The sequence below is a fragment of the Mustela nivalis genome (assembly GCF_964662115.1).
Source record: "Mustela nivalis genome assembly, chromosome: 15".
NCBI lineage: Eukaryota > Metazoa > Chordata > Mammalia > Carnivora > Mustelidae > Mustela > Mustela nivalis.
The window spans coordinates 85,789,946-85,815,781 of record NC_139034.1 but is presented as its reverse complement, the minus strand read 5'-3'; the positions used below and the strand labels follow the sequence as shown (position 1 = coordinate 85,815,781).

The following is a 25,836-nucleotide window of genomic DNA, read 5'->3' as shown; positions in this document are numbered from 1 at the left end:
GAGGAGTTAGACACTTCTCCCACTAAGCCACTCAGGTGCCCCTAAGTCAGTTTTTACCTCAAGTTGGAAATCACCTGACCCTATAAGCCTTCAAAATCTTTGGGCCACATTTTGGCTTTGCAAATGCCGGGGTTAGATGAGGCAGGATCTTAGTGTACGCCAAGCCCTACAGATCTATGCTGTTACTACCTAATACCTCGTTATGTGTTATTTCACCCACATATTTGAAGACCACTTACACATTCAATAATATCATATATAGTATGCTAGATCTTTTACTAAAAATAATTGTGAGTAACTAGTTAAAAATACTCTCATTCATGTAAGAAAAAATGACTCTAAATAATACAATTGGATCGAACGACTACTTATTTGTCATACACGTATTTTCTGTAAGAAAATACAAAACAGGTACTTTGGCTGATGGCATGTGATACTGTTTTAAAGGTTTATGGAAAACTCTTCTTTACGTTTCTTCCCACTTTCAAAATGAAATACACTTTATCCGTAATCATTGTGATTAACAGTATTCACCCAAGACAACTTCTACATATTTAAATTTTCACCAGTTATCCATTTGTACACTATGAACAATGTATTAAAATGTCATTTTTCTAGAAAAAACAATAATTTTTAAGTAATCATTGCTATTTATTTCAACACTCATTAAACATTTACCAACCATGACAAAATATTTGATATGAGATTTAAAAAAAAAATTAAGATGTACTTACTATCACAAGAACAAGAACTCAATAAAGAAAAGGAAACCCGGGGCACCTGGGTGGCTCAGTGGGTTAAGCCGCTGCCTTCAGCTCGGGTCATGATCTCAGGGTACTGGGATCGAGCCCCGCGTCGGGCTCTCTGCTCGGCGGGGAGCCTGCTTCCCTCTCTCTCTCTGCCTGCCTCTCTGCCTACTTGTGATCTCTGTCTGTCAAATAAATAAATTTAAAAAAAAATCTTTAAAAAAAAAAAAAAAGAAACCCATAAAGGATAAGAAGAAATAGACCAAATTAATCGTCGTTTCATCAAAAACATGGACTACTGCTGCAAATGGACTTCAGGGTCGCCTCATCTCAGCTGAACTCTGGACAGTCTTCTCCCCAGCCTGAGAGGGCCGCCCTCTCTCTTCTTGGAGCGCTTACTTTAGAGAACTGCCGTTGTAAATTCTTCCTTTGTCCTTCTGAGATGCAAATATTCCACAGTCCCACAGTGTCTTTCTCAAGGACCCCAGAGACTTTCTGTTGGGATATGACCATCTGGATGGAGAGCAGGAGCCCCAGTCTCCTGGTCTCTATGGGAGGGAAGGAGCCTCACTTCCATAAACACCAACTAGCAAACTCTGGGGGGCCCCCCTTCCTGCTAACAGCCCCGGGGCTTTAGCACAAGCTCATCCCAGCATTTGAAAGCTCTCTGAGTCAAGCTCACTCTCGCTCTTGGTATTGCAATAATCTTGAATAAAGTCTTCCTTTCACCTTTAACGTCTCTGGTATAATTTTTCTTTGACAATAATGAGTGAGTTTTTCATGCTTCTATGTTTTTCTGCATTTTCCAAATGTTCCTCCATGAGAAAATTTTATTTTAATTACATTAAAAAAAGAAGTATTAGAAATAGAAATTTATCTTTGAGAAACAGAAAAAAATAGGATTGAAAAGAGTATACTTTCTTTTTTTTTTTTTTTTTTTTGAAAAGAGTATACTTTCTAAAGAAAGATTTTGGTAGACAGATTCCCTAAACATAAATAAAATGAAAACCAACCATCCAAGGACAGTTCAGATCAAACTGGGGATAGATCATTTTAACCCGACTGTGGGCAAAACCGCATGGGACTATACCAGTAGACAATCAATTTCTGAACGCTGCTGGATTTATTTAAGACTTACTGATTTCTATAAACATAAAAGGCATTTCATGCAGAGCAAATGTGCCTGTAGGAACTGAGATTTTATTTCTGAAAATGGAAACAGGAATATAATACAATAAAACTAACAAAAGCGACAATTATTGCCCATTAGGACTCTAGCAAATTTAGAAAACTATAGAAAACAAACAAAATTGACTATATTGGGCTATATTAGGCCAACAAAGAAAAAACTGAAACCGAAACAATTGTGTAGAAATGGCATATGAGACTCCGTTATTTTGGTGGTGAGTCATGAACTGAGTGGAGAGTTCTCAATTTTAATCCTAAGAACACAGCTGCATAAATTACACACTATAAGGCATTTGGGTTTTTCTGCATCTACAAAATCATGATCCAAAGCTCACTTCTGAATGAAATGGCTCTTGGAGAGCTTTGAGTTAATTGATATCTTTTCCCCCCCCAATGACTTTAGTTTAGTTTTTGTAATTAAAAAAAAAACTTAAAAAAAAATATTTGGAAAAAATACAACTTGTGTTTAAAAAACAAAAATGTCAGGAGCCTGGGAGGCTCAGTCGGTTAAGCCTATGACTCTTGATTTCGATTTAAGTCTTGATCTCAGGGTCCTGAGTTCAAAAGCCCCATGTTGGGCCCCATGCTAGGCCTGGCTCTTTAAAAAAAGGGGGGGGGGCGCCTGGATGGTTCAGTGGGTTAAAGCCTCTGCCTTCGGCTCAGGTCATGATCTCAGGGTCCTGGGATCGAGTCCTGCATCAGGCTCTCTGCTCATCAGGAAGCCTGCTTCCTCCTCTCTCTCTGCCTGCCTCTCTGCCTACTTGTGATCTCTCTGTCATATAAATAAATAAAATCTTAAAAAAAAAAAAGTCCATGTGTTCTTACAGTTGAATTGGAAATGACCCTGTTTTTAAGACATTCTATTCTCGTCTAGTAGTTTCAACAGGTATCTGCAAAGAAATTTTAAAAATCTAAATTAAAATAAGTTGAGCACAGCAGCCCTGTGAGTACATGAAGAGAGTTTCTGCATATGGTAGGTTATACTGTGAGCAGTGACTATCTAGTATACAGTTATGTTGCTGAATAGGTATTTAATGAATGATATTTTTATAAAACAACATTATCATCATTCATTTCAGTCAAGGAAATCTTTAATTATCTTCATTATTGGACTCTACCTTCTTCTTAAGCCAAGTCTAGTTCTCAACCAACTTTGGAAGACCAACTAGTTATTCAGCCATGCTTGAGGGACAGTGTAAATGGTTTAAAATTAGAAACCAGATGAGATAATTCTCAGGGTTTCCTGATCTCCTTGTATCATGTGACATGTCTCTCCATCTCCCTCTGGGCCACAGAATTCATTCCTAAATTCACATGGAACCAACAGACAGCTTTATGGTCAGTTGGTAACACAAAGCTCCTTCCAAAGACTCTGATGAATCCTAGGCTGGGAGTCTGGTCCGACTTTACCTCAGGTGATGTCATTTTACTGTGAAATGGTCACGGAAGCTGCATTGATTTTGAAAATGGTCAGGTCCCTCAGCGTCAGGAGTAAATGCACGAGAACAACGTCTCACAGGAATAACCAGAGAGGTGGTGGTCGACCACCACGACCTGGGAAATGAATGTCCAAGCACAACTGTGCCTCAGGCTCTACGAGTAAAAATGCACTTTCCAGGATTGCTTATGCAAGCACCCTGGACTAAATTATTAGGAGACAATGTCTGTCAAGAAAGTCCCCACGTGTGGCGTTGAGGCAAGGGTTAAAGGCTATGTCCTTCATTTGCAACTTCATATATATATATGTTTTTTATTTTTTCAATTTATTTATTTATTTATTTATTTATTTATTTATTTATTTATTTTTAAATTTGTATGACAAGATTGTGCACGCTGTGAGCCTGGGGAGAGACTTGAGATAATCTTCCTGAACCTGTTGCCACCTCAGGTTGGAGAGCATTTCCAAAGAACCCAAAGGCTGTGGTTCTGATCGCGGCTGCTACTCACTCACTATCTCCATAGGTCTGTCACAGCCCTGGGCTTCTGTTTCTCTGGAAGTAAAATGTAGATCATGATGTGTATCCCCCCTCAGTCATGGAGTTTAAACGAAGATCGGTGGAAATGATGACTGAAAGCACAGTGCTATGCGAATCATATTTCTTTTCATTGTGCAAGAAAGGCCATAGAAGAAATCCTTGTGAAGCCACAGACAGTTGGCTTGCTTTTAAGTAAATGCGTGTTGAACTTGTTTCATAAAATGTAGCCCCTGGAAAGCTTTCCATAACATCGCCTCCATGCCTGCTGGGAGTCTCAGGTTTCACTGAGGTCCAGAAGGACACGTTGCAAAACTCACATTCTGCCTCTTACAGATTCCCACAAGGTATTTCTCCTCATCAACGGCCACTTGGTCTATGCATCCTAGGACCACCCCCCCCCCCCAAGCCCCTTATCCTCGTGTCCTCAGACCCACTCAGATCTGCCTCTTTCCAGACTTCTCCCAGTCACATCGCCTCTCCATCCCAGGTGCTATGTGACTCAGAAGCCCTGGAGAGCCAGCCCCACGCCAGTCTCTCAAAGCTGGTCATCTCTGGCATTGGATTTTTTCTATCAGCTGCTTAGAAAATAAGCTTTTCTCTATATAGTCATTTTTCAGTTTGAAAGCACCAAGCTGGAAGCTTCATTCTCTTGTCTTAGCTTAGAGCTAGAAGTCCTTCATTCATCAGATGATTAGGCTGACAATTCACAGACGCATGAAGAGCATCTGTCTGCCTTTTTGTCACTTCTTGAGCACTGATGTGGTCTCACATTGAGCCAGAGACTGCTGTGTTTCGAAAATACTAAGTCACGGAGCCATCAAGAACCACCTCATGAGACACTTCTGACCATCGTCATCACCTGTGGTACTGTAGCTCAACTCTGACACCGACTACCTGTAGCACGGAGCCTACAAGTTAAGGGCAAGGCTGCCCCCCTACTTCAGACACAGTCACAAGTTTGGGAGCCTCATGCTCACCCACACTTCTGACCAAAGAGTTACCAGCCCAAGGGCTCCCACAACTCCCTCCAGCTTGATAACCCACTAGAACAACTCGCAGAGCTCAGGAAGGCACTATACTCACAGCTTTCTTAGGGAGGGTATGAATTGGGATCATCCATGCACAGAGACCCTCAGGGTCAAGTGTGGGAATCAGGAAACATTGCCCCCCCCCACACACACACAGAGGTGGCTACCCACCAGGACGCTCCCCTGGGCTTACACAGAGTCTTCTGGAGGTTTGGTTCCATAGATATGATGGATTCTGTCACTGATCTCAGCCTCTGGTCCTCCTCCCCTCTCGGAGGCCAGGCTGGCTCACTGCTCAGTGCTTCCATCCCAGGACTGGGTTTTCTGGCATGATCAGCCCCCTACCCTGAGGTGCCTTGTTAGCCTAAATTCAAGTGCGATCCCAGGGATCCTGGACAGCAGAGGCAGACCTATGGGTTGGGAATTCCAAGGGCTGAGCTTCTCCCCTCCAGGAAGCAGTGAGAAAGGCCTGGGAAAATCCTTTACTAGATGGCACCCTTAGTCTACACTGGAGGTGACATATGGCAACGACTCCGTTGAAGTCACGGAGGCCACCAGTCAGAGCCAGGATCTGAACTGGAATATGTGGCGTTGGGTCTCCGTCCATAAGGACCACAGTACATGGCCTCACAAGTCACCTCAGGGAGTGAGTGTAGACACTCAGAGCAAGCCAGACAAGGGTGTGAAAAATAACATGGCGGCCACAGGAGAAATAACGGCCCCATGTTGTTCCGTTTGACTTGAGCTTCCGCTTAAAAGCAGATCAGTGCTCGACTGTACTGCAAGGAACCTTCATGCTCCTCATTTCTGCAGAAGGGAAATGTCTTCCTGATTACAGACTATCTTCTTAAGTTGTCATATGAAGAAACGCTTAGGCTAAACTGACAATATTCCATGCCTGAAACTGACTGACCATAGCAGAGAACCTCAGATCACCCATTTCCTCTTTCAAGCCAAATTAGAAGTTTTCAAATTGCAAATAAAAATGACCTCCTCACTGAAACAACAGGGGAGTGGGTATATGTGCATGACAGGAGTCGAGTTACTCGAGTTTTGAGTCTCGGGGCAGGGGGTGGGGATGCAGAACATGGGATAGAACAGAAAGCATTTGTGTTACCCCCGAATCTAATAATACACTGTAGATTAATTAAATTGGATGTAAATTTTAAAAAAAATTTAAAAAGAAGTCCTTGTGTTGTGTGTATAGATATATCAAAACTGAAAACAATTATAAGTGAAGACAAAAAACATCATAGGAATAAAAGATACAGCATAGGGAATACAGTGGGAGCACTGTAATGGCGTCTGGCAATGCACGGTAGCTGCCTTTGTGGCGAGCACGGCAGATATTGACATTGTGCCCCTGGAACTAATACACCATTGTGCGTCAATGATACTCAAATTAAAAACATTAACAACAACAACAACAAAAATGAAAGAGGGAGCGTACTTGTGTTCTTCTTCAGATTCAAGGCAATGACTCCCGTAAACACTGCACCAATCCTGGTGTCTGGTCAGGGGATGGGAACCGTCAGCTCTTGTGGTGAATCACTGAGCACCCACAGGTGTTTGGCCAATGACTCTACCCCACCAGGTACATGGAACTGCTGTGGCTTCCAACTCCAGGACCCATGAAATAGAGTACTTGCAGCAAACGTGACCCACATCAAACTTCTCAAGGGTGACAGACCCTGGGAGAGCATTTCCATGTTCCACAGGGGCACGTGCCACCACCGCTGTCTTGTTAGCGGCGATCACCACACCCAAGAGACTGAGATCTACATCAGGACACGAGAGAGTGTGGGGAGGAGGCCAGAAGGCAAGAAAGCACAGAGCGGGGAATCACCGCAAGTATGGCAAGAAGCCTGAAAGCTTTACAGATGGGGAAGATTGTCTCTGGGAGGGCTCTGGAGTTGTTTAACCTGCTCATTTGGAAACATGAACCAAGAAAGTGAGGCAACACATAGACTGCTTAATGATGTTCACTCAATAGAAGATACCTTAGAAACATGGAAAATGAAATAGTTCAATAATGCAGAAATTTCCTTCTGATTAAATGTTTAACCAAAGGCAGGATGGCTGCTGGTGGTGGAGCATGGCAGGAGTCATGCTCTTGTCCTAACTCACTCGAGATTCAGCGCACAAACCCTCACAGGATGATCAACGCAAACTGATCCTGGAAAGGGAATTTGACTTGTATGTTGAGGTACCAGAAACCACTCAACTGTTCCTTAAAATTTTAACAAAATATATCCCAGGAAAATGTAAAAGGAGCGAGTTACCTGTAGAAGGGAAGGGATAGGAAGTTGGATGAAAAGTGAAAGACAGGAATGATAAATCAGATGAGGTAATGCGGGTTACGTCCTCAGAAGGAGGCTGGCTGGTGACAGGTGGGAAAAGAGACTTTCTGGAGATAAGCACAGACTGCACCGAGAAGAAGAGAAGGCCGAGTAAGTTCTTCCTAATCATTCACGTCTCCTACCGAAGAACATGCACTATTCTTTCTTGGGCAAGGTAATGAGATGACAGAAGCAGCGAGCTTCACGGGGATGCCTGGCCCTGCCTGCAGCAGGGAAACTGGCCAATGAGGCGAGACCCACTTGCTCTTTCCCCTTCTTCCTGGAGTTCTATTTTCTTCCAATTCTTCAAGCAGAGGAACTTCTAGAAAGAGCTGAAGGGCAGGATTCACATTAAAAAATCCAGGTTATCAAACCATTCAAGAAGGCACTTGGTTTAAAGAAGGGCATCTTGGATTTTCACAGAACAAGAGCATTTGTTTATTCTGACAGACGCAAAGGATAGAAATGGTTTGGGGAAAATTCAGCAACGCTGAGGTGAGGAGAGAGACAGAAGACAAAACCTTCCTGAACACCACGGCTAAACCGCACACTACAGCAAAAAAAATAAATAAATAAATAAATAAATGCTGTTTGGTAAATTACCCACAAGAGATCTGTGAAAGAAATACATGCAAGTTTTATGTTAATCCTGTCAAAGCTCCGATTCATTTCACCTATGATCTCTATCGAAAGGACAATGTGTTAGGGGCGTCTGGGTGGCTCAGTCAGTTGAACGTCCAGCTCTTGGTTTCGGCTCAGGTCATGATCTCAGAGTCCTGAGATCGAGCCCCTCCTCAGGCTCCCTGCTCATCGCGGAGTCTCCTTGAGATTCTCTCCTACTCCCTCTCCGTCTCCCTCCTGTTCTGCTCTCTCTCTCCCTCTCTCTCAAATAAATAAATAAATAAATCTTTAAAAAAAGAGAAGAGTGTGTTAAAAATGTTCTTTTCAAGCTGAAATATTTTTTCCTTACATATTTCCTTCTTTTGTTGAGATAGGATCCCTATAGCACAAAATTCACACTTTTAAAGTGTATAATTCAGTGCTTTTTAAAAAAAAGCATATTCAGAAATTTGTATCACATTTACTTCTAGGACACTGACATCATCCCCCAAAGAAACCCCCCACCCAGTAAGAGTCATTCCCCATTGCCCCCCTCCTGGCGACCACTAACACGTGTCTGTCTGTGGGTTTGCCCATTCTGGACACCTCACGCAGCGGGGATCACACAACATGGGGCCTTGCTGTCTGCCTTCACTCACTCCGCGTAAAGTTGAGGTTCACGTTTGCTGTCGCACGTATCAGTACTGAGGAGATGGCTTAGGCAACCAGAAGCCATTAAGTTTTATACTTTAGAGAGAAAAAAGTGGATATTTGTATTTCCTACTTTAGAAATTTAGCCATTACCAGGGTCACGGGAAATCTTCCAAATCCGGTGACTTAAAAACGTGGAATACAGTTAAACTATCATCTTTGGTCTCATGGTGCCACACTTGATCTATAACTAAAATAATAATGTTTAAAAGAATCAGAGGAGAGGCACCTGGGTGGCTCAGTGGGTTAAAGCCTCTGCCTTCGGCTCAGGTCATGATCTCAGGGTCCTGGGATCGAGTCCCGCATCGGGCTCTCTGCTCGGCAGGGAGCCTGTTTCCTCCTCTCTCTCTCTGCCTGCTGCTCTGCCTACTTGTGATCTCTGTCTGACAATATAAATAAATAAAATCTTCAAAAAAAATATTCAGAGGATTTTTCAGAAAATGAAGCTAAACTCATCACTGTCAACAAGTACTTGTTGGTAAAGACAGTAACATTCAGCTTCAATTCATTTATGAACTCTGTCTTCATACTGACTAGAAAATGGTTGGCAGGGATGGCAGAGAAAATAATCTCCGCACGCAAGGGCTTGGAAGTCAGCTCTCTACAGGGAAGGCACTTACAGCTTGCTCGAGAGAGCGGGGAGGTCGTGGAGGATCTCTTCATAGGGCTCCTCGGAGGCCAAGGCAGGAACACATAAACGCTCTTTTACCCTTTCTTCCCAGGCAACTTCGGCTTTCAACAGCATTTCCTCAATAAACTCAGATGCGGCGATATCTACAAGAAGCAAGAGGAACATCAGGACAAGTGGGCGCTGAGATCACAGAAAACGGTTCCCTTTCTGCAATTCGGGCATGCTCAGAACGTGAAAATTGATCAGAGCAAAACGAAAAACATGAAGGGTTTATGGTAGGAATGAAGCTGCAGTACCGCCATTTGAAAAAGCGGTCTTGTTTTATATCAGTGGCATATTTAGTTACAAAGGAAATGCAAAAATGTAGAAATAATATTCACCGAGTGGTGATGTGTAAAATGTAAAATCACAGAGAAGCTAAGCTTGAAAGAACGTGATGTCATTTTCATTCTCAGTGCAACTCTCCTTCATCTTGATGAATAACAATCAAAATGATGAAAATGGTTACACATTCCCCAGGACTGGCTTACTGGAAAACTTAGAGTAGGCATTCTTTAAGCATCCGTTTGTAGATGTACCAATAAATAGCTGAATTCTGAAAACAGTGAGTCTAGACTCTGTGACCTGTTGTTTCAATCTGAAATATAGTTGTACTTCCTTATGTATACATACCACATGTCAACAGTGACATCTGAATACACCTGGGCAGCAACATAGACGTGCGTTACTCAAATGAACACTTACTAACAACTGAAACTGGAAATCAAAAAATCTTGAAGAAAAATTCACCTTAGTAACAACTGGAAACTTAATGGCCACAACTGCTTCTTTTCAATCCTTGTGACTGAAGTGCATGACCACTTGTGTCTATAGATTTATGTGGCTTGATGGGCTGGAGGAGTTAATTCAGCCACCATGAGAAGATGTTTATGCCAAGATTTTACCACCATCTCATCTAGGTCAAATCATATCCAGTAACAAAGAGGAAGTAGCCCGGCTTCCTCACCTTGGGTGATTATGTCTGTCCTACCTAATGACTACACCCCAAACTGCTTTTTTTATCTGTTCCCCAGATAATTTTTTCTGTATCCACTCCAAATTCAAGAAACACAAAATGGCAAGATTCGAATATAATACTGTGATGATTTTCTTCTGCTCAGTCATAATCTGGGTGTCTACTTTCCTGTTCTCTGTGCTATTATTTTATCTGGTTCATTATTCATGCTGCTGGATTAGATGTTGGTCCCTCCCACATTTACTCAGAACCCTCGCTGCATTATAGCTCTTTGTCCCTTGTGGTGTGTGAAAGAAGCTTTTTCCTTCAATCAAGAAACGATTGTTGAGAGTCTTCTACCAGTCCATCACTGTGTCTCTTTGGACCAACAAGGCATGGAAAATGGACTACACTGAGGATAGACTAGGCATGGCCAACACTGGCAGCCTGTCTAAGACAGCCATCCTATCCTGAGGTGGCCAGGGCTGAGGTCAGACCAGACATTTAGTCACGCCGTGTCCTCTAGGACTGTGGGTTGCCTTGGGTGTCCATTTCAGCACCTTAAGGCCTACCACACTAGACCTAAAGGGGGAAGTGTGACACACTGGAGTCCATGTGGTCAAGGGTCAATCGTATATTCCCTTCTCTGGGAAAGAAGCCAGGGATGTGATTTTGACGAATGTGACAAATGTTAAATGTGACATGTTTCACAATAGATACATTAAACAAATAGAAAAATCCACACTTTTCTACTTGCTCTTTTAATATTTATCATGAGACATGCCTTTGTCATTAATACCAAGATTACTGCACTCTCGTTAACATCAGTCCATGCCCAAAGTTTTAAGCTATCATAGTATCTTAGAGTTTCATTTGTTAAATCTTCAGTTTATTTTAACAGGTAAGATGAATAAACATTAAACACCCTTTAACTTCAAAAAAACAAGAAATAGAGCAAATCTCTCACCCTGTCTTAAGCTGGAGGTTTATCATGTCATTATACTCCTACAAATGTATCCAATGAGAAATCTCAGTCATAAAGTGCTCACTTAGTACCTTCAAGATTTTTATAGCAACGTATGACCTGTGTACCCTTTTCTCTGTTACTTAGAATTCTTATTTTTAATAAACAAAAAACTGACGAATACATTTGTTGTCAAATTGTAAAAGCTAGAAAATGAATGCAGCATCCCTGTTTTTAAATTAGTAGGTGAACATTATGAAAGAACAGTGGTAAAAAGAACTCTAGAAATGTTCAAGAGATTCTTATCAAAAATGGAAATATTCAATTAAGATTGTGAGACTTTTAAATTAGCTGGAGGGTATCAGTCTCAATTCCTGGCATTATACCTGTCTGTGCAGAAAAAAAAAAATATATATATATATATATATATATATTATTTAAAATTACCCTGATGAAAAGGTGTGTATTTGAAATGATAAGAAACCAGTGAAATAACAGCAAAAATATATTCAACAGTAATTGCCACTGAAGGGATCACTGCGCGGGAAGGTGAAAGCCCGAGAAGCAAATTGCAGGCAAGTCCAAGGGCCCCAAGGATGGGAACCAGCCTGTAAGACCCTTTTGCGAAGGAGCTGGGCAAGGGGCTTCGGCAACAGGGCTTGGGTGGAGCATGTGCACAGAGCTTCCAGGGGAGGTGGCCTCACTTGGCAGCCACGCCTGTGATGGATGAACAAGTTCTGGTAGGACAGGAAGGAGTCAGTGACCGCTCACCGGTCCCAGGACGCTCATAACTTACCTGAGGGCTTCTCTTCATTGCAGTTCAGAAGGTTTGGGTTTGCCTGATGCATCAGAAGAAGCTTCACCAGGTTTGTCTGAAACAGTAAAGGTTCACTGAAATAAGATTCCCCAGAGAGAGCTACAGAAGCGTGGTCCTAGGGGGCTCCTTCCAGCCTGCTAGAGGGACAAGGCATGAACACATCCCACCGTAAACGTTTCTCACTCTCTCCACTTCTAGTTTTCCCAGCTCCTTTTTAAAAAAGTGAAAGACATTCAAACCAAAAATTACTTATCAAAGGAGGGATAAATTGCTGGGGATTTGAAAATGCTCACTTAACACCTTCCTCGTTTATTTTAGGGCATCTGGTGGGAGGAATTACACCTTATATGTGTTTTGTTTTAATTGAGCAACTCATTAACGTCTCACTGGTCCTGTCCCATCACTGGAACCCCACAGAAAATATGAACTAAAGTCACGGGGGGAGTTAGGAAAACTTAAATCTTGCACTGTAAGAAAGGAAGAAAGCAACCTGATGAGAGGTTAATATATTCTTTAAATCTTATTATAAAATATAAACTCAATGAGTATATATGTGTGCATGAGCCCTGAAAGAGATGTATGAAATGATTTCCAGGGTATCCAACTTTTTTTTTTTTTAAGATTTATTTATTTTAGAGAGGGAGAGCATGGAGCGGAAGAGCAGAAGGAAGGGGAGAGACGGAATCCCAAGCAGACTCCCCACTTACAGCAGAGCCCAACGTGGGGCTCAGTCTCACCACCCTGAGATCATGACCTGCGCAGAAAGCAAGAGTCAGACATTCAACCGACTGAGTCACCCAGGCACCCCCAACTTTTTAAAATAAGTCATGCATGGTATCTTTCTGTGTTTCTTCCCCAAATTATCCCTCTCCGTATTTCTCAGAGTTGGCCACTGTCATGAATTTTGGGCTATCACTACGATTTCTTTATACATTTTGCCCTATGTATAGGAGTACCTCCCAAACAACATATCACTCAGTCTGTGTGTGACACGTAGAGAAGTGGAATCTGCACGTGTATATTCATCGACGCCTTGCTTTCATGACTTAATCCTGCATTCTGAGAGTCATCAAAGCTGATGGACAAGATTCATTCATTTTGTCAGCTACAGTATAACTGCACCGTACAAATATATCATAATTTACGTGCTTTCCTCCCTGGGCTTTCAAGCCGTTTGCAGTCATTTATTTTTACAAGTAATGTTGCTACAACTGTTCTCATTTATTTTGGTGCACGCGTGCCAAGGTCTCTTCAGGACGCAAGCACGTGGACCGAAATTGCTGGGATAAAGGTCTGGACACCATCAACGTGACTTAGATAGCTCTAGCTGTTTTCCAAAGAGCTCAAACGCCCGCCCCATCCCCAACAAGACATCCTGCTGCTCTGCACTCTACTTAATAACTTTGCTTCTGTGCATTTGCCTATCGCTAGATTCACTTTTTCTCCAACACTTAATATGGTCATTTTTAGAAATTTAGCTCTCATACCAGGACTGAAGTAATATTTCAGTCTGGTTTAGCTTACTTCTGTGATGACAAAAGATACCAAACACCTTTCCACATGATGAGTGGCCCTCCTCGGCTTTCTCTGGGGAAGTGTCTGTTCAAGACTTCTTTGCCCGTTTATTACTGGAGTCTTTATCTTTGCTTTGGTGACCTCTGTTCTTCGTATGTTCTAGATACATTTGTCAGATACGTGTATCGCAAATATTTTTCCCCATTCTGTGGCGTCTCCATTCATATTCTTGAAAATACTTTTTTTAAAAAAAAACAGAAGAGTATTTTAACTTTGTTCTGCTTTTGTGAAAGTGTAACATCTGTATTGTTTTTTCAAGCAGTCAACACTCTATTTTCAAAATAACTGTCCACTCAGAGGCCATGACAACATAATACTATATTTTCTCCTAAAGGCTGTATAATTTTAACTTTTATACGTATGGTCCATCTCAAGTGAGTTTTTGCAAATGACAGAGAAAATCTCAAATTTATTTTGGTCCAGCACCCATTCATTTTTCTGCACTATTTCTTGAAAATACTTTTTTTCCTCTCACTGAATTGCTTTGGTAACTTTGTGGAAAATTAATGGACAATACATGTCCCTGCTTGTTTCATTGATCTATCTGTCTATCTTTACTGTACTTCCTGACCACTTTGATTAGTGCAACTTGGAGTCAGTATTGAAATCTTGTAAGTGAAAGACTTATAGTAAGTCTTGAAAAAAGTCTGTAATTTTCTTATTTTTTAAGATAATTTTTTCTATTTAGGTACTTTGTAGCTCCATATAAATTTTAGAATGAGCTTTTCAATTTCTAAAAGAAAAGGCTTAGGATTTTTATTGGAATTGATTTAAGTGAATACCATATTAATTTTATATGGCTTTTAAAAATGTCACAAATTTAGTGGTTTAAATAAGAAAAATTATCTTACAATTCTATAGGTCAGCAGTCTGACACAGGGCTCACTGGGTTAAAATTGGGGTGTTAGCAGCACTATTTTCCCTCTGGCTCTCAAGAAAAATCTGTTTCTTGCCTTTTCCTGCTTCTAGAGGCAACTCATATTCCTTGGCTTGTAGCCCCTTCCCTCAATTTCAAGCCAACAATGTTGCAGGTGTCTGCCCCTTTTTCATAAACACACTCCCTATTTGCATGCAATGGCCTTCATTTACATGACCACGCCCAAATTTGCAATAACAACACCCCACATTTTTGCATAGCCACACACCCCCCCCAGGGACCCTGAGCCAGGAATTGTTCTCTGCTTTTAAGGACCTGTGTGATGAGATTGGGTCCATCTGGGTAACCCAGGAAAACCTTCCCATCTCAAAATCCGTAACCAATCAAAACTGCAAAGTTCTTTTGTCTTTTCAGGGAACAAACATATTGACAGGCTTTGAGCTTCAAGGTGCGGACATCTCTGAGGGCTACTTTTCAGCCTTCCACAGAGATCTTAAAAATATTCACTGTCAAAGCACATGATTATGGCTTACTCCTCCATTTTTGGGGTCTTCTTTAATTCCTCACCGCAGTGTTCCATAGTTTTCACTGTAGAAATTGTCTGTTAAAATATTCTGTTAAGTATATTGTTATATATTTTATGTTTTTAGTGCTACTGTAAACAACTTGATCAATGCACTTAATAGGTCTAGTCTTTCCATTTTTTGTGGATTCCTTTGGCATTTCATCGTCCTTTCTCCTTTCCCAACTTTGTTCTTTGTTTCTATTTCTTGCTTTATTATATTGATAAGAATGAGACTGGCTTTTCCAATCTTGGGTTTTGCTATTGTAACACGTGCTGTGGCTCTCTCCACACACAGAACTTTGCATCCAGGCACACAAGACATCTCCCTGACCACCGATGATTGTTCTGGTTGGTATTCTCATTAAAAAATTAATTAGATTTCAAACAGTCTGCTCCTTGTTAGCTTTCCCAAAGCCCATTCAAAAATCGGTGTTTGATTTTTGCAGAACATGGATTATACCAGTAGCATTTAAATTATATTACAGTGCTTATATATAGAAGTTTGTTTTTATTTCCAAATATAGAGTTTATTAAAGGGAGACATTCTATTGAAATATGAAAGATAAAATATAGAGAGCAGTTTCCCAGGACATTGAAATAGGTACAGGAAAGAGCTTTGTTTCATAGTAAAGATGAGAGTGATGTATTTGCATTTAGACCACATGACAGGGAAGAAGGAAAAGAAAGACGGACAGGCAGAGGGAGGGAAGGGTAAAAGAACGAAAGGAATTAGAAAAGGAAAAAAAAAAAAACCCAAAACCAAAAGTGAGCTAAGATTGCCTTTGGCTTTCCCAAATTTGAAAGAACAGTATAAATCGAAATGCTTTTATATCTCTGCAAAAATGTCAGACACACACTTAACAATTCCTTGGCGATTGCAAATGCAATTCAGTGTGTCCAGGCCTCCAAAGAGAAATGTGCCATCTCTCAGAAAACCACTTCTCTCCGCAGCCTCTCCTAGAACCCCAGAAAGCATTTCAGTAACAAAAGCAAAATGTTTCCTCCAGGAAAATCTTTAGCAATAAAAGCAACTCCATTTTATTTCAGGCCCATAAAGAGAGGCATTCATGTGTGGAAGGAGGAAGCCTCTCTCATTTGGGGAATTCCTTTCTTTTTTTAGAGCCAGTTTTTCCCATGTGCTTCCGATCAGAAATCGGGGAGGCCCGTCACAGAACTAAATTAAACAGGCCCGTGCTAATTTCAATTACTTCTCCGGAACATTTGCTTTACCCTCTCAAAAGACCATTAGGTAAATTGCTTCAATTGTGAGTAGGTCGGGTGTGTAACCCAGTAAGAATTCGTCACCACCAGTACAAGACCGCTACAATCACCAAAGGCTCCGGAGGATAAGGCGACTGTGTGTGTGTGTGTGTGTGTGTGTGTGCTGGGGGTGGTGAGGGTGGAAAGAGAGACCCTGCAGGCTGAATGAAAATGCACTTAGGCTGAAATTCAAATCCACACAGTTTCACTGGACATGGACTTGTTCATTCTTTGGAGAGTTGTCCTTCAGTGCGATGAATTCAGCAAAATTAATTCCTTGATAGTCATTTAAATGGCCCCTTTAAAGAGTTGAACCACGACGGTGAGCATCTGGACGAAGCTGGTTTCTAGCTCAGTCGCTGGAGGAGCCTGTTCCCTTCATCTAGTAACAAGAAACTGAAGCGTTAAAGGTCCCAGAACTCCCAATGCGTGCTTCCTGCCCCTGCAGGATTTCAGATGTGAAATACAAAACCACCTAATAAGTTACTATTATCCCTATTTGTGGCCCAACTGTGATTGCACATTAGACCCAAGAGCTCTGCCTCCATCGCTGAGAACACAGGCTCTCCGATCCCGCCAGTACCTGCCGGTCCTTCCAGAGCCCGTCCCTCCCGTCGCCCACGTGGCAGCCGCCTCCTCCTGCATCCCCTCCTGGTCAGCCTCCTCGATGACCTCGCAGCAGGTGCTGCCTGTGCTGCTCACCCTTGGCTGGAGTCCCTCGGCCCGCATGCCTTTTATCTGGGGCGCCACGGACAGACCTGTGTACCTGGGGACCGTCCCTCCCACTGGGCAGCCTGCGCCTGTGAGCTGGTGGGCTCATAGCCCACCGCACAGGAGCAGCCTCAGTTGGCTGGACCAACGGGCATCTGCAGCTCTAGGGCAGACGCAGGCTCCCTCATTCGTGAACAGAACTGTGTGTCCTGGATGGGGCCCCACGCTGATAAGAAATGGCACTGTCTGCGCACTGGGTCATACAGACCAGAGGGTAGTGCAGGCACACGAAGGCAGGTGCAGCCGACGGGGATACGTGACAAGGTATGAACACACAGGGACCGCATCGGACGCACAGGGGAGCGTCCTCCCTGGAATCTGAGCAACTGGGAGAGGGGCCACTTAAGTGGCATCTCCGTGTGGTCCTCCACGTTAATACTGAACCACTGCACAGTTTCAGGAAGAGCAAAGAACACAATAGGAGGCACGTGGTGGCATCGTCCAGAAAACGGAAGTGGTTGAGTTCCTCTACAGGTGCCAGTCTGATGGGGGAGGCCGGGGAAGGCAGCTGGGGAAGGAAGCAGACGCCCCGCCACAGGGCACTGGCACCCTGTGTCACGGAGTGCATGTTTCCTGTCCCAGCAGTACGAAGGATGTTGTGTGGAGACACTGTGATGACACCTGAGCTGACAAAGCTTAGGTGTGCAGGAGCGGGGACAGGGCTGGCGGGTGGGTGGCTCCCCAGGGAGGGAGGCTGCTGGACCGGATGGGGCCATGGTTTCACCTCACAGAGCCCCAGGCAATTCTTACTTGGAAGCTCGTAGGCTCGGGGGGTTGTTGCTAGGAGGAAGGGTGATGCCCAGTGCTGTGGTGAGTAAACGACACATGGGAAGGGCAGCACCCTGGGAGGCTGGGAAATGAGCTGACCATTCCCTTTGTCCACGAGAGCAGCAGGAGGGCAGGCGGGTAGAGATCGCCCACCTGGCAGGGGTGCTCAGGGGTCTGCAACGTGAGAGGGAAACAAGAGGCAGCTTTGGGAAACCGTGAGCATGGAGGGGGCTGGAGGCTGCAGGGTGGGGATTCCCTAAAGACTAGTAAACACTGAGAAGAGAGGGAACCCCCCGGAGTGCTGAGCCCGTCAACAGCATGTGCTCAGAGGGATGACTGGAAAACCAGAGAATGTCTTCATGTTCTCCCAAGGAGAAGAAATAAAAAAACAAAACAAAACAAAACAAAAAAAAACGAACAAACAAAACCCCTGAAGATTTCTCAATTCTTATGAACTTGGGCAAAAATGTTTTTGAGAATGAATGCAAATGACTCCTTTGAACATCAAGATATGCAGGCTGTGTGACAGAAAATGCTTTTGAAGGGGAGGGTGTTTAGGCTTCGGCATCTGTAGTTACTTTCCTATCTTCTGTTGTAGCGTGACCAATCCTATCAGAAACGCTAAAAATATGCAGAAGGCTAGAATCAAATTTTATGTACGACTCATGAAAGTACTATGAAACCAAAAGACATCAGTCACATAAATTATTCAGTCCCCAGTTTCACACAAGAACAAGCATCTCCTTTTCCTTGCTGGAAAGTTAACCTATTTATAAAGGGGAATGTTAAAATATATATGCCATCCCAGTCTAAGTTTCAATAAGGAAAACCGCTAAAAATTATGAACTACCTTCCCTGTAAAGGTATTTGTATTTGCAAGATATTTATAAGAAAGTGAAATTGCTATGAATGTCTCCAAAAATGCCATTAGTCTTTTACAATGTTAGCATTTCTAAAACTTTTTTCTAAACAGAGACATACTTATTTACGGTAAATTTCTTCAGAGTTATAAATCTCCCATGCATATAACTTGAAATTCACATAAAAGCTATTTCTAAATTATTTCCAAAATGAATATTAAATAGCATTTTTACAAGTGAATAATTTTTAAATATTATTCTATATATCATATGGTATTTTCCTGATAGAATAATTGAGATACAATTGATTCAAAATCTATTAATATAAATCTGTTAGTTGTCTTCGTAGTCTGAATTGAAGAACCATAGTTTGGTTTTGGTGTCATATATTCCACCAGAAAAGCCCCCGTCTGCTTCTGTATGTTAGAGCTTTGCTTCGAGTTCTTGGTTGATGGATCTGCCCCCTCACTCCCTTTGGTTACTCCGCAGGGCACCGAGCACAGAGGGCAAGAGGGCAAGAGGACATGCAAACTGTCCTCGCGACTGGGAGCTTATATTCTGGTCACCCTGCTGAACAGGGTTGATGGAGCACAATGGAGAAGACACACGAGATCTTCATCTCTCCTTGGTACATAAATGTATAAGGAATTAGGAAATACTGAGCTGATGGCTAGTCATTTTTGAAAGAAGCAGAGGATAAAGTAACATTGGTTTTTAAAGCTGCCTCATTTGAACACTAATCATGGCCACTGCCAGAAACCCTGCATCGGATATCATCTGTACAAATCTCACAACTGAATCAATGACCAGGATACACGCCAAGTGGTGCTCAGCACGCATCTTCCGTATCTGCCATCATCACTCCCCAGAACCCCTGAGCTATGTAAAAATCCCCCTTTTAACAGAGGTGGACGGTTCACATTCATAGAAGACCCTGGGGCCAGACTCCCCGGAAAGAGGATTAGGGAGGCTTGCTGGATCCGCTCAGCCCCTGTTCAGAGCCCGTGAGCAGGCGTGTTCCTCAGAACAAACCCAGCAAACTATGGGTCAGGAAGAATCGGTCACATCAAGACACGTTCAATATGCAGAATCAAAGATCCTAGTAGACATGCTACAAGAAAGTCATATAAAAGCATCTTTGTTTCTCTTCCACCACAGATGGGTTTCATGTGAAAATAATCATAAATTAACTTCCTTTCATTCCTCTCTATTAAGCTTCAGGAGACTTTCAGAAGTCAGTAATTCTTTTGAAATAAAGCAGTTATTTTAAAACATTCCAACATAGACTGGTTCTTTCCTATCTTCCCTTCTAATTACAATAAACCCAAGAAGAACTCTGAAGTCTAGCCCAGACCCAGGGTTTCCAGCCCATCTTTAGGACAGAAGATGGCCTGGTTTGAGGCATCCCTCCCACATTCCAGATGTGTCCCTCAGACAACATCAGGTGAGTCCAGCACCACAATCTGCTAACACGAAGTGCCAGGGCAAGTACTCTTCTCCCACTGAGCTGAGATCCTCTCCCTGATGAGAGTCAAGGGTAGCTGGGAGGAGGGCCCCTGTAAGAGGGAACATACCCCAGTGAGCCCCTAGCTCCAAAAGTCTTTTGTCCCTGCAGAGACCCCCCCACACACACCTTATCTTAAGACACAGGGTAGTCTGGCTTGGGAAAACCTCTTCTTCCACCCCTTTGGGGACCCTGGAAGAAGGAGTGAGGATCCCAGGAGCACCAGGTGGGCCACGTAGACCAAAAAAACCCCACAAAGGGTCTGAAAATTAAACTGCTACTGGAACTACAACCTCCTGAAGAAGACCAGGTCTGCATATCAAATGTAAACAGGAGAATTAAACTAGAATATTTATACAGAACTGAGAATCTCTGAACAAATTAGCTGAAGTGTCCGAAAATACAATTAAAAATCACTTGTCATACCAAGATCAGGAAATCACAACTTGAATGAGAAAAGATGAAGAACTGACAAGATGAATCATGCCACAATCATCTGATGATGAGGGTAAAGCAGATCTCATGAGAATGCTTCAACAAGCAACTACAAATCCTCTCAAAACAAATGAAAGAAGAGGAGATTCCATCAAAGACATAGAAGGGACAATACAAACCAAATGGAAATCATAGAACCAAAACATGCAATAACAAGTAAAATACACCAAGTCCTACCAAATATTTCATTTGACCTGCAATCAAATCAAACAAAAACTACACACTGGCTTCTGAAAAAAAAAAAATTAAATGTCTAACAACAGCTTAAATGATGTATTTAGTCCAAGGCATGTCTGGGTTTTTTGTTTTTTGTTTTTCTTTAAATACTTTATTTATGTATTTGACAGAGAGAGAATGAGCATAAGCAGGAGACAGGGCAGAGGGAGAGGGAGAAACAGACTCCCTGCTGAGCAGGAGACTGATGTGGGGCTCGATCCCAGGAACAAGGATCATGACCTGAGTCAAAGGCAGAAACTTCACCCACTGAACCAGCCAGGCACCCCCCAAGGAATGTCTTTAAAAAACTTGTTAAAAATAGTCCTATTCTCCCATTAGCTTATCAAAGTGGTTAAAGGGAACCAATTTGGTATTCTTTGAAATGAACCCAATCTGAACTCTAAAAGTCCAATCAGAAAAATGGGAAAAATAATGGGTAAAATGAAAGCCTTAATTAATGTAACTGTAGTAAGCAGCGTTCTGTCACATTTTACCAAGCTCTCACTCACTTGCAGATGTAGCTCCTTCCAGAGGGATCCCGGACGACAAGGAGCATGTTCTGATGATTCACTGGTTACCATTTCTTCTGCATGGGCCAACAGGTTGTGTTCAAGGAAGCCAAACTTGCCTCTGTGTTTGCTTCTGTACTTTTTACTAAAGACAAACCCTGACACCCAGTGTCTCCCAGTGTGCTATGGTGCTAGAAATGCAGCACTAGTGTGTTCATGGTGCATGGCGATTATTGACCCCCCACTACTCCCATGATCTACTGGGGGGACCTGGGACCCCTAGCCCCTAGGACAAGTGACTCCAGCTACCTGCAGTCTCCTCGCCTTGAACCATCCATTTACTTACACAAACATTCATTTGCTAAACACAGAGTTTGGGGTACTTAATAAAGGGCCTGTTGGAAATATTTATTAACAAATGATACTTTTCATAAAGGAAATGTTGCCAAAGCAAATAATGTTTTTATTATTTTGAAAAACATCTCCTAAGCAATGTGCTTTCTCTAAATTGTGAGATGTAAATGGTATCCATTATTTTGACAACAGCCATGCTCGGATTTTATGATGGATATTTTGCGTACCCGTTGGTACCTAAGAGACTTGACTTACTATGAACCTAAGGGGCATGACCTGTTACCCTAGACCAATGTTTGAGAATCAACAAGTTTAACCTAAATCTCCATATTTATGTAACAATGAATTCTCTTCCAAAACAGAACTACTCAGGCTTTCTCCAACACAAAATATTGTGTATTGTATAAATAGATTTCAAAATTAAATATTATGAACACTGTAGTCACATTCACCCACATAAAATCATTTAAAAGTCATTTTGTTTCTTCCTGATGATGTCATGGTAGCTGGTGAGAAAGTAATTTGTGCAATAGTAACTCAAGTTGTATCAGCTATGACGAAAAACCTATTCATAGAAAAAAAATGTGCTCCTCATTCTTCATTCTTCAAGATGAAATATAATTTATAGTGAAAAACTAAAACATAAAACAGAATTCTGCTTTACTTCTACAAACTATAGAGAACAAATAGAATTACTAACGATTCATGAAAATATGAACTACGTAAGGACTATGTAATGTTAAGAAAATAGTAAGCCCATCCTATGAAACATGTTTTTGATTTTGTCTTATCTCTCCAACAATTCTGACGACAATGTGCAGAATCCCGAGGACGGCATGTTTTATGCATCCTTCCGAAAGATCATGGTTTCTTTCCACAGTAAAAATAATGGCAACATGGGCTGCCATTGAAAACCCAGTTTCATCCTGACTGTGCACAATTTAAAAATTTGAATGATGTATTCATTATAGAATGATTTAAAAACAATAATTTAGGCGAACACTTTACCTGGCCATACTTTGCTGCCAAATGGAGTGGGGTCCAGTACTGATTATCTGCGACATTCAGGTCCCCGCCATGCTCCAGGAGAAGGGCCACCACCTCCTTGTAGCCGCTGGCACACGCCATGTGTAACTGCAGTGAGGGAATACTTTGTTATAGAACTTCAAAAAAGAAGCAGTGACATCAAAACAGCTTATTCAGTGAGCTGTTTTGAGAGCTAACAAATTATCAAATATAAAATACCTTTAAAAAGAAGAACATACCTGCAGTTTTACTTATTTGATGTAAGTGGACAGTATCCTTCTTGGAACAAAGGCTTATGGCTTAATTATTGTTTCCCCTCGGACCCAGACAACGTGCGATTTTTCATGCAATTCCCATTTCCCTCTTTAGTGTCCTCTGTACCGGAATCTGAGCACTTTTGCATACAAAATGCAATAACTGAACGCTTTACCCTCTTCTCACCCAAAAAGTCAAACACGTAGTGACCGGCTCTGAAATTCTAGCCCTGTAATTGTGCGACTGGAGGAGATTCGAGGACATATATGACAGCAGGAGATGTGATCATCTTGGTGCTTAGGAACAGGAAAAATGGGCCGACACACTGGAAAGGACGAGTTAATCCCAACAGACCTTAAAATGATTATGTGGTTCTCCTCCTCCTGCTCCCAGGTTAGCTCATGAATGCAAGCTTAGCTCAGGAAGGAGGACTCAGAGGCTACAACCAGGAGGTCAGGTTTAGAGAACAATTCAGACTTTTCAGGTGAGGTAATTCCCGCTTCCAGCATAGAAGCCTTGATTTGTAGTTAAACTGTCATTTAAACTGGGTTCTTAAGTAACTACGCACTTGATTTCATGAGCATAATAATATGAAACTATATGGAAGGAAAAAAAAAACAATATAAAAGTAGTAAAATCAATGATTTCTTCTTGGTCTTGTAGCGTGGAATTTTGTACCTTTCTGTCTGTTTTTATTAAAAAGATAAAATTACAATAAAGTCAAAAGGCTTATTAAATGTGTGTACATATATATTAATAAAATCCAGCAAAAACATTTGCTTTTCTACCCTTGGAGTTCATTGTGCTCTTTAATGTACACCGTGTATGTACATGCTTATCTCTCCTAGTTAATTGCAACAGAAGAATAAATATATTTAACCAATTTAAGGCATAAACACAAAGAGATCAAGTTTCACATCACTCTTCCCATACCTGGTTATACATAGAATTCACCTCATCAATATTTTAGCAAACAGTCCTGAGAACAAACCATCCACAAGTATCTCAGAGAAGGATGATTTTATATACTTGTTCTCCTGGAAAACCAGTCTTACACCTGCTCCACAACGGAGTCTACATCACACTAATAATCAGTTGACTCAAAGGTTCCTCTGAACTATAAGCACGAACATCAGGATCTGAGGTTTTCACCGTCCGTTCGTTGGTTAGCACCTGAGGCTAACGAAGTCAAGTTCACTTGTCATCAAGGATGAACTCCTTAATGAGAAGATTTGCTTTCCACGGGGCAAAAATTGGGTTCTCCCATTCCAAACTCAGCCCAGCTCCTACCTGACCATCTCAGGCACTGCTCTCAAGGAAAAGACCAGAAGGAAAGTCTTGGCTCACTTGGGAGAAAAGCTATCAAAAGCATGAGCTCCCAGTGACATCTCTGAAGGCAGACAAATTTAATCCGAGACCATTTCAAAATGAAGGCAAAAACTCCTGACTTTAAGTATTTCTACTTCCTTACAAGAGACAACAGAGTTTTAAAAATTCATCATAGTAAATCAGTAAGAGCTTAGAGGCTCTACCCTGATCCTACCGGCAATCAAATTCTGAATCCATAAGCAAGCCTCCAGACCCCCCCACCAAGGGGACCGTTCTCATCACTAAGTTAAATGTCTATTTTATAGACCTTGTCTATTTAATAGACACGAAAATGTCTATTTTCTGAAATGGACATTGCCCCCCTCCCTTGTCCTGACAATGTCTGGAAGATGTCAGGGGCCAAATGTGAACATGTCTATCCCTACAGCATCTCAGAACACTCCTCTCCTGCTGCATTATGGGGTCTTGGAAGAAGGACAGAGACAGCTGCCGTTTCTGTAAATAATGAGCAGCACTTCTTGGAAGGACAGTTGCAAAAGGACAGTCCTGGGAAATCACGGCAGGCTGGAAATCACCCACGCAGTCACAACGCAGGACGAGGCTTCAGAGCCGCTTCACAAACGCTGCTCATAAAAGTTATCAGTTATTCCTTCTCGTCTGTAAGACCCGTGAGGCAATGACCTTTGACCTGGTATTGCAGAGGCAAAAGCTGGGGCTGAGCTAATTCAGGCGACCAGCCCTGGGGAGCACGGCCCCTGTAGGCAAAGCCACGTTCTTCTGTGTTCTGCAGCACGGGCGCTCGGAAATGGCCACGGGGCACCGGCACCCGCGCCGGCCAGGCCCCCCGGGGAACAGCTGCGATTCGCAGTGCTCCTGACAACCACAGTCCGTCAGTGCTCCTGACAACCACAGTCCGTCAGTGCTCCTGACAACCACAGTTCGTCAGTGCTCCTGACAAACCTGTGTGCGTCCCATAATGCATTGGTCTAAAAATGGCATTTTTCTTCTTCCCATACACCCCCTTCCCCAATATCCTTGTCTTGTATTAAATGTTTGTCTCCGGAGACACCCACCATTGACACACTTGCCGCAGCTTTCGCCCAGGCCACCACCTGTGGAGGCACAGACGTGCGCTAAGCGTGGCGTGCAGCCTCCTCCCACGATCAAAACCATCGCCAGGTCCTGCGCGGCGCAGCGATGAAGACACAGGACCTGAGACCCCCCTTAGAAGTCCGCAGGAGTCAGTGTCTCTGAATCAGCCTCCTCCTCGCGCAGGTGGTGTGGGGGGCTGGGGTCAAGACTGAGACCATGACCAACCAACAAGAGCCACCCCAGACAGTGAGGGCGCTGCGCCTGAGGACCGTCCTGTCTCCTCAGCACGACGCGCTTCTCCCGACTGACTGTTCTCCAGGAGAGCTCAGCGCACAGGCCTGCATTACCATCCGCTGACCAACTCCTCACTACTGGGCTTTTACACA

General features: G+C 42.6%; 1 protein-coding gene across 3 annotated transcripts in view; it reads right to left on the bottom strand.

The window, feature by feature from the left end:
* MYO16 (myosin XVI) overlaps nt 1-25,836 on the bottom strand; it is a 574,710-nt gene that overhangs the window by 308,868 nt on the left and 240,006 nt on the right. For all 3 annotated transcript variants that reach the window (XM_082701002.1, XM_082701003.1, XM_082701004.1), the window contains exons 7-9: nt 22,757-22,882; nt 11,974-12,049; nt 9,209-9,362 (exon numbers count right to left, since the gene is read on the bottom strand). In XM_082701002.1, the coding sequence (XP_082557128.1) occupies nt 9,209-9,362; nt 11,974-12,049; nt 22,757-22,882 (356 nt within the window). The remainder of the gene's footprint in view (nt 1-9,208; nt 9,363-11,973; nt 12,050-22,756; nt 22,883-25,836) is intronic.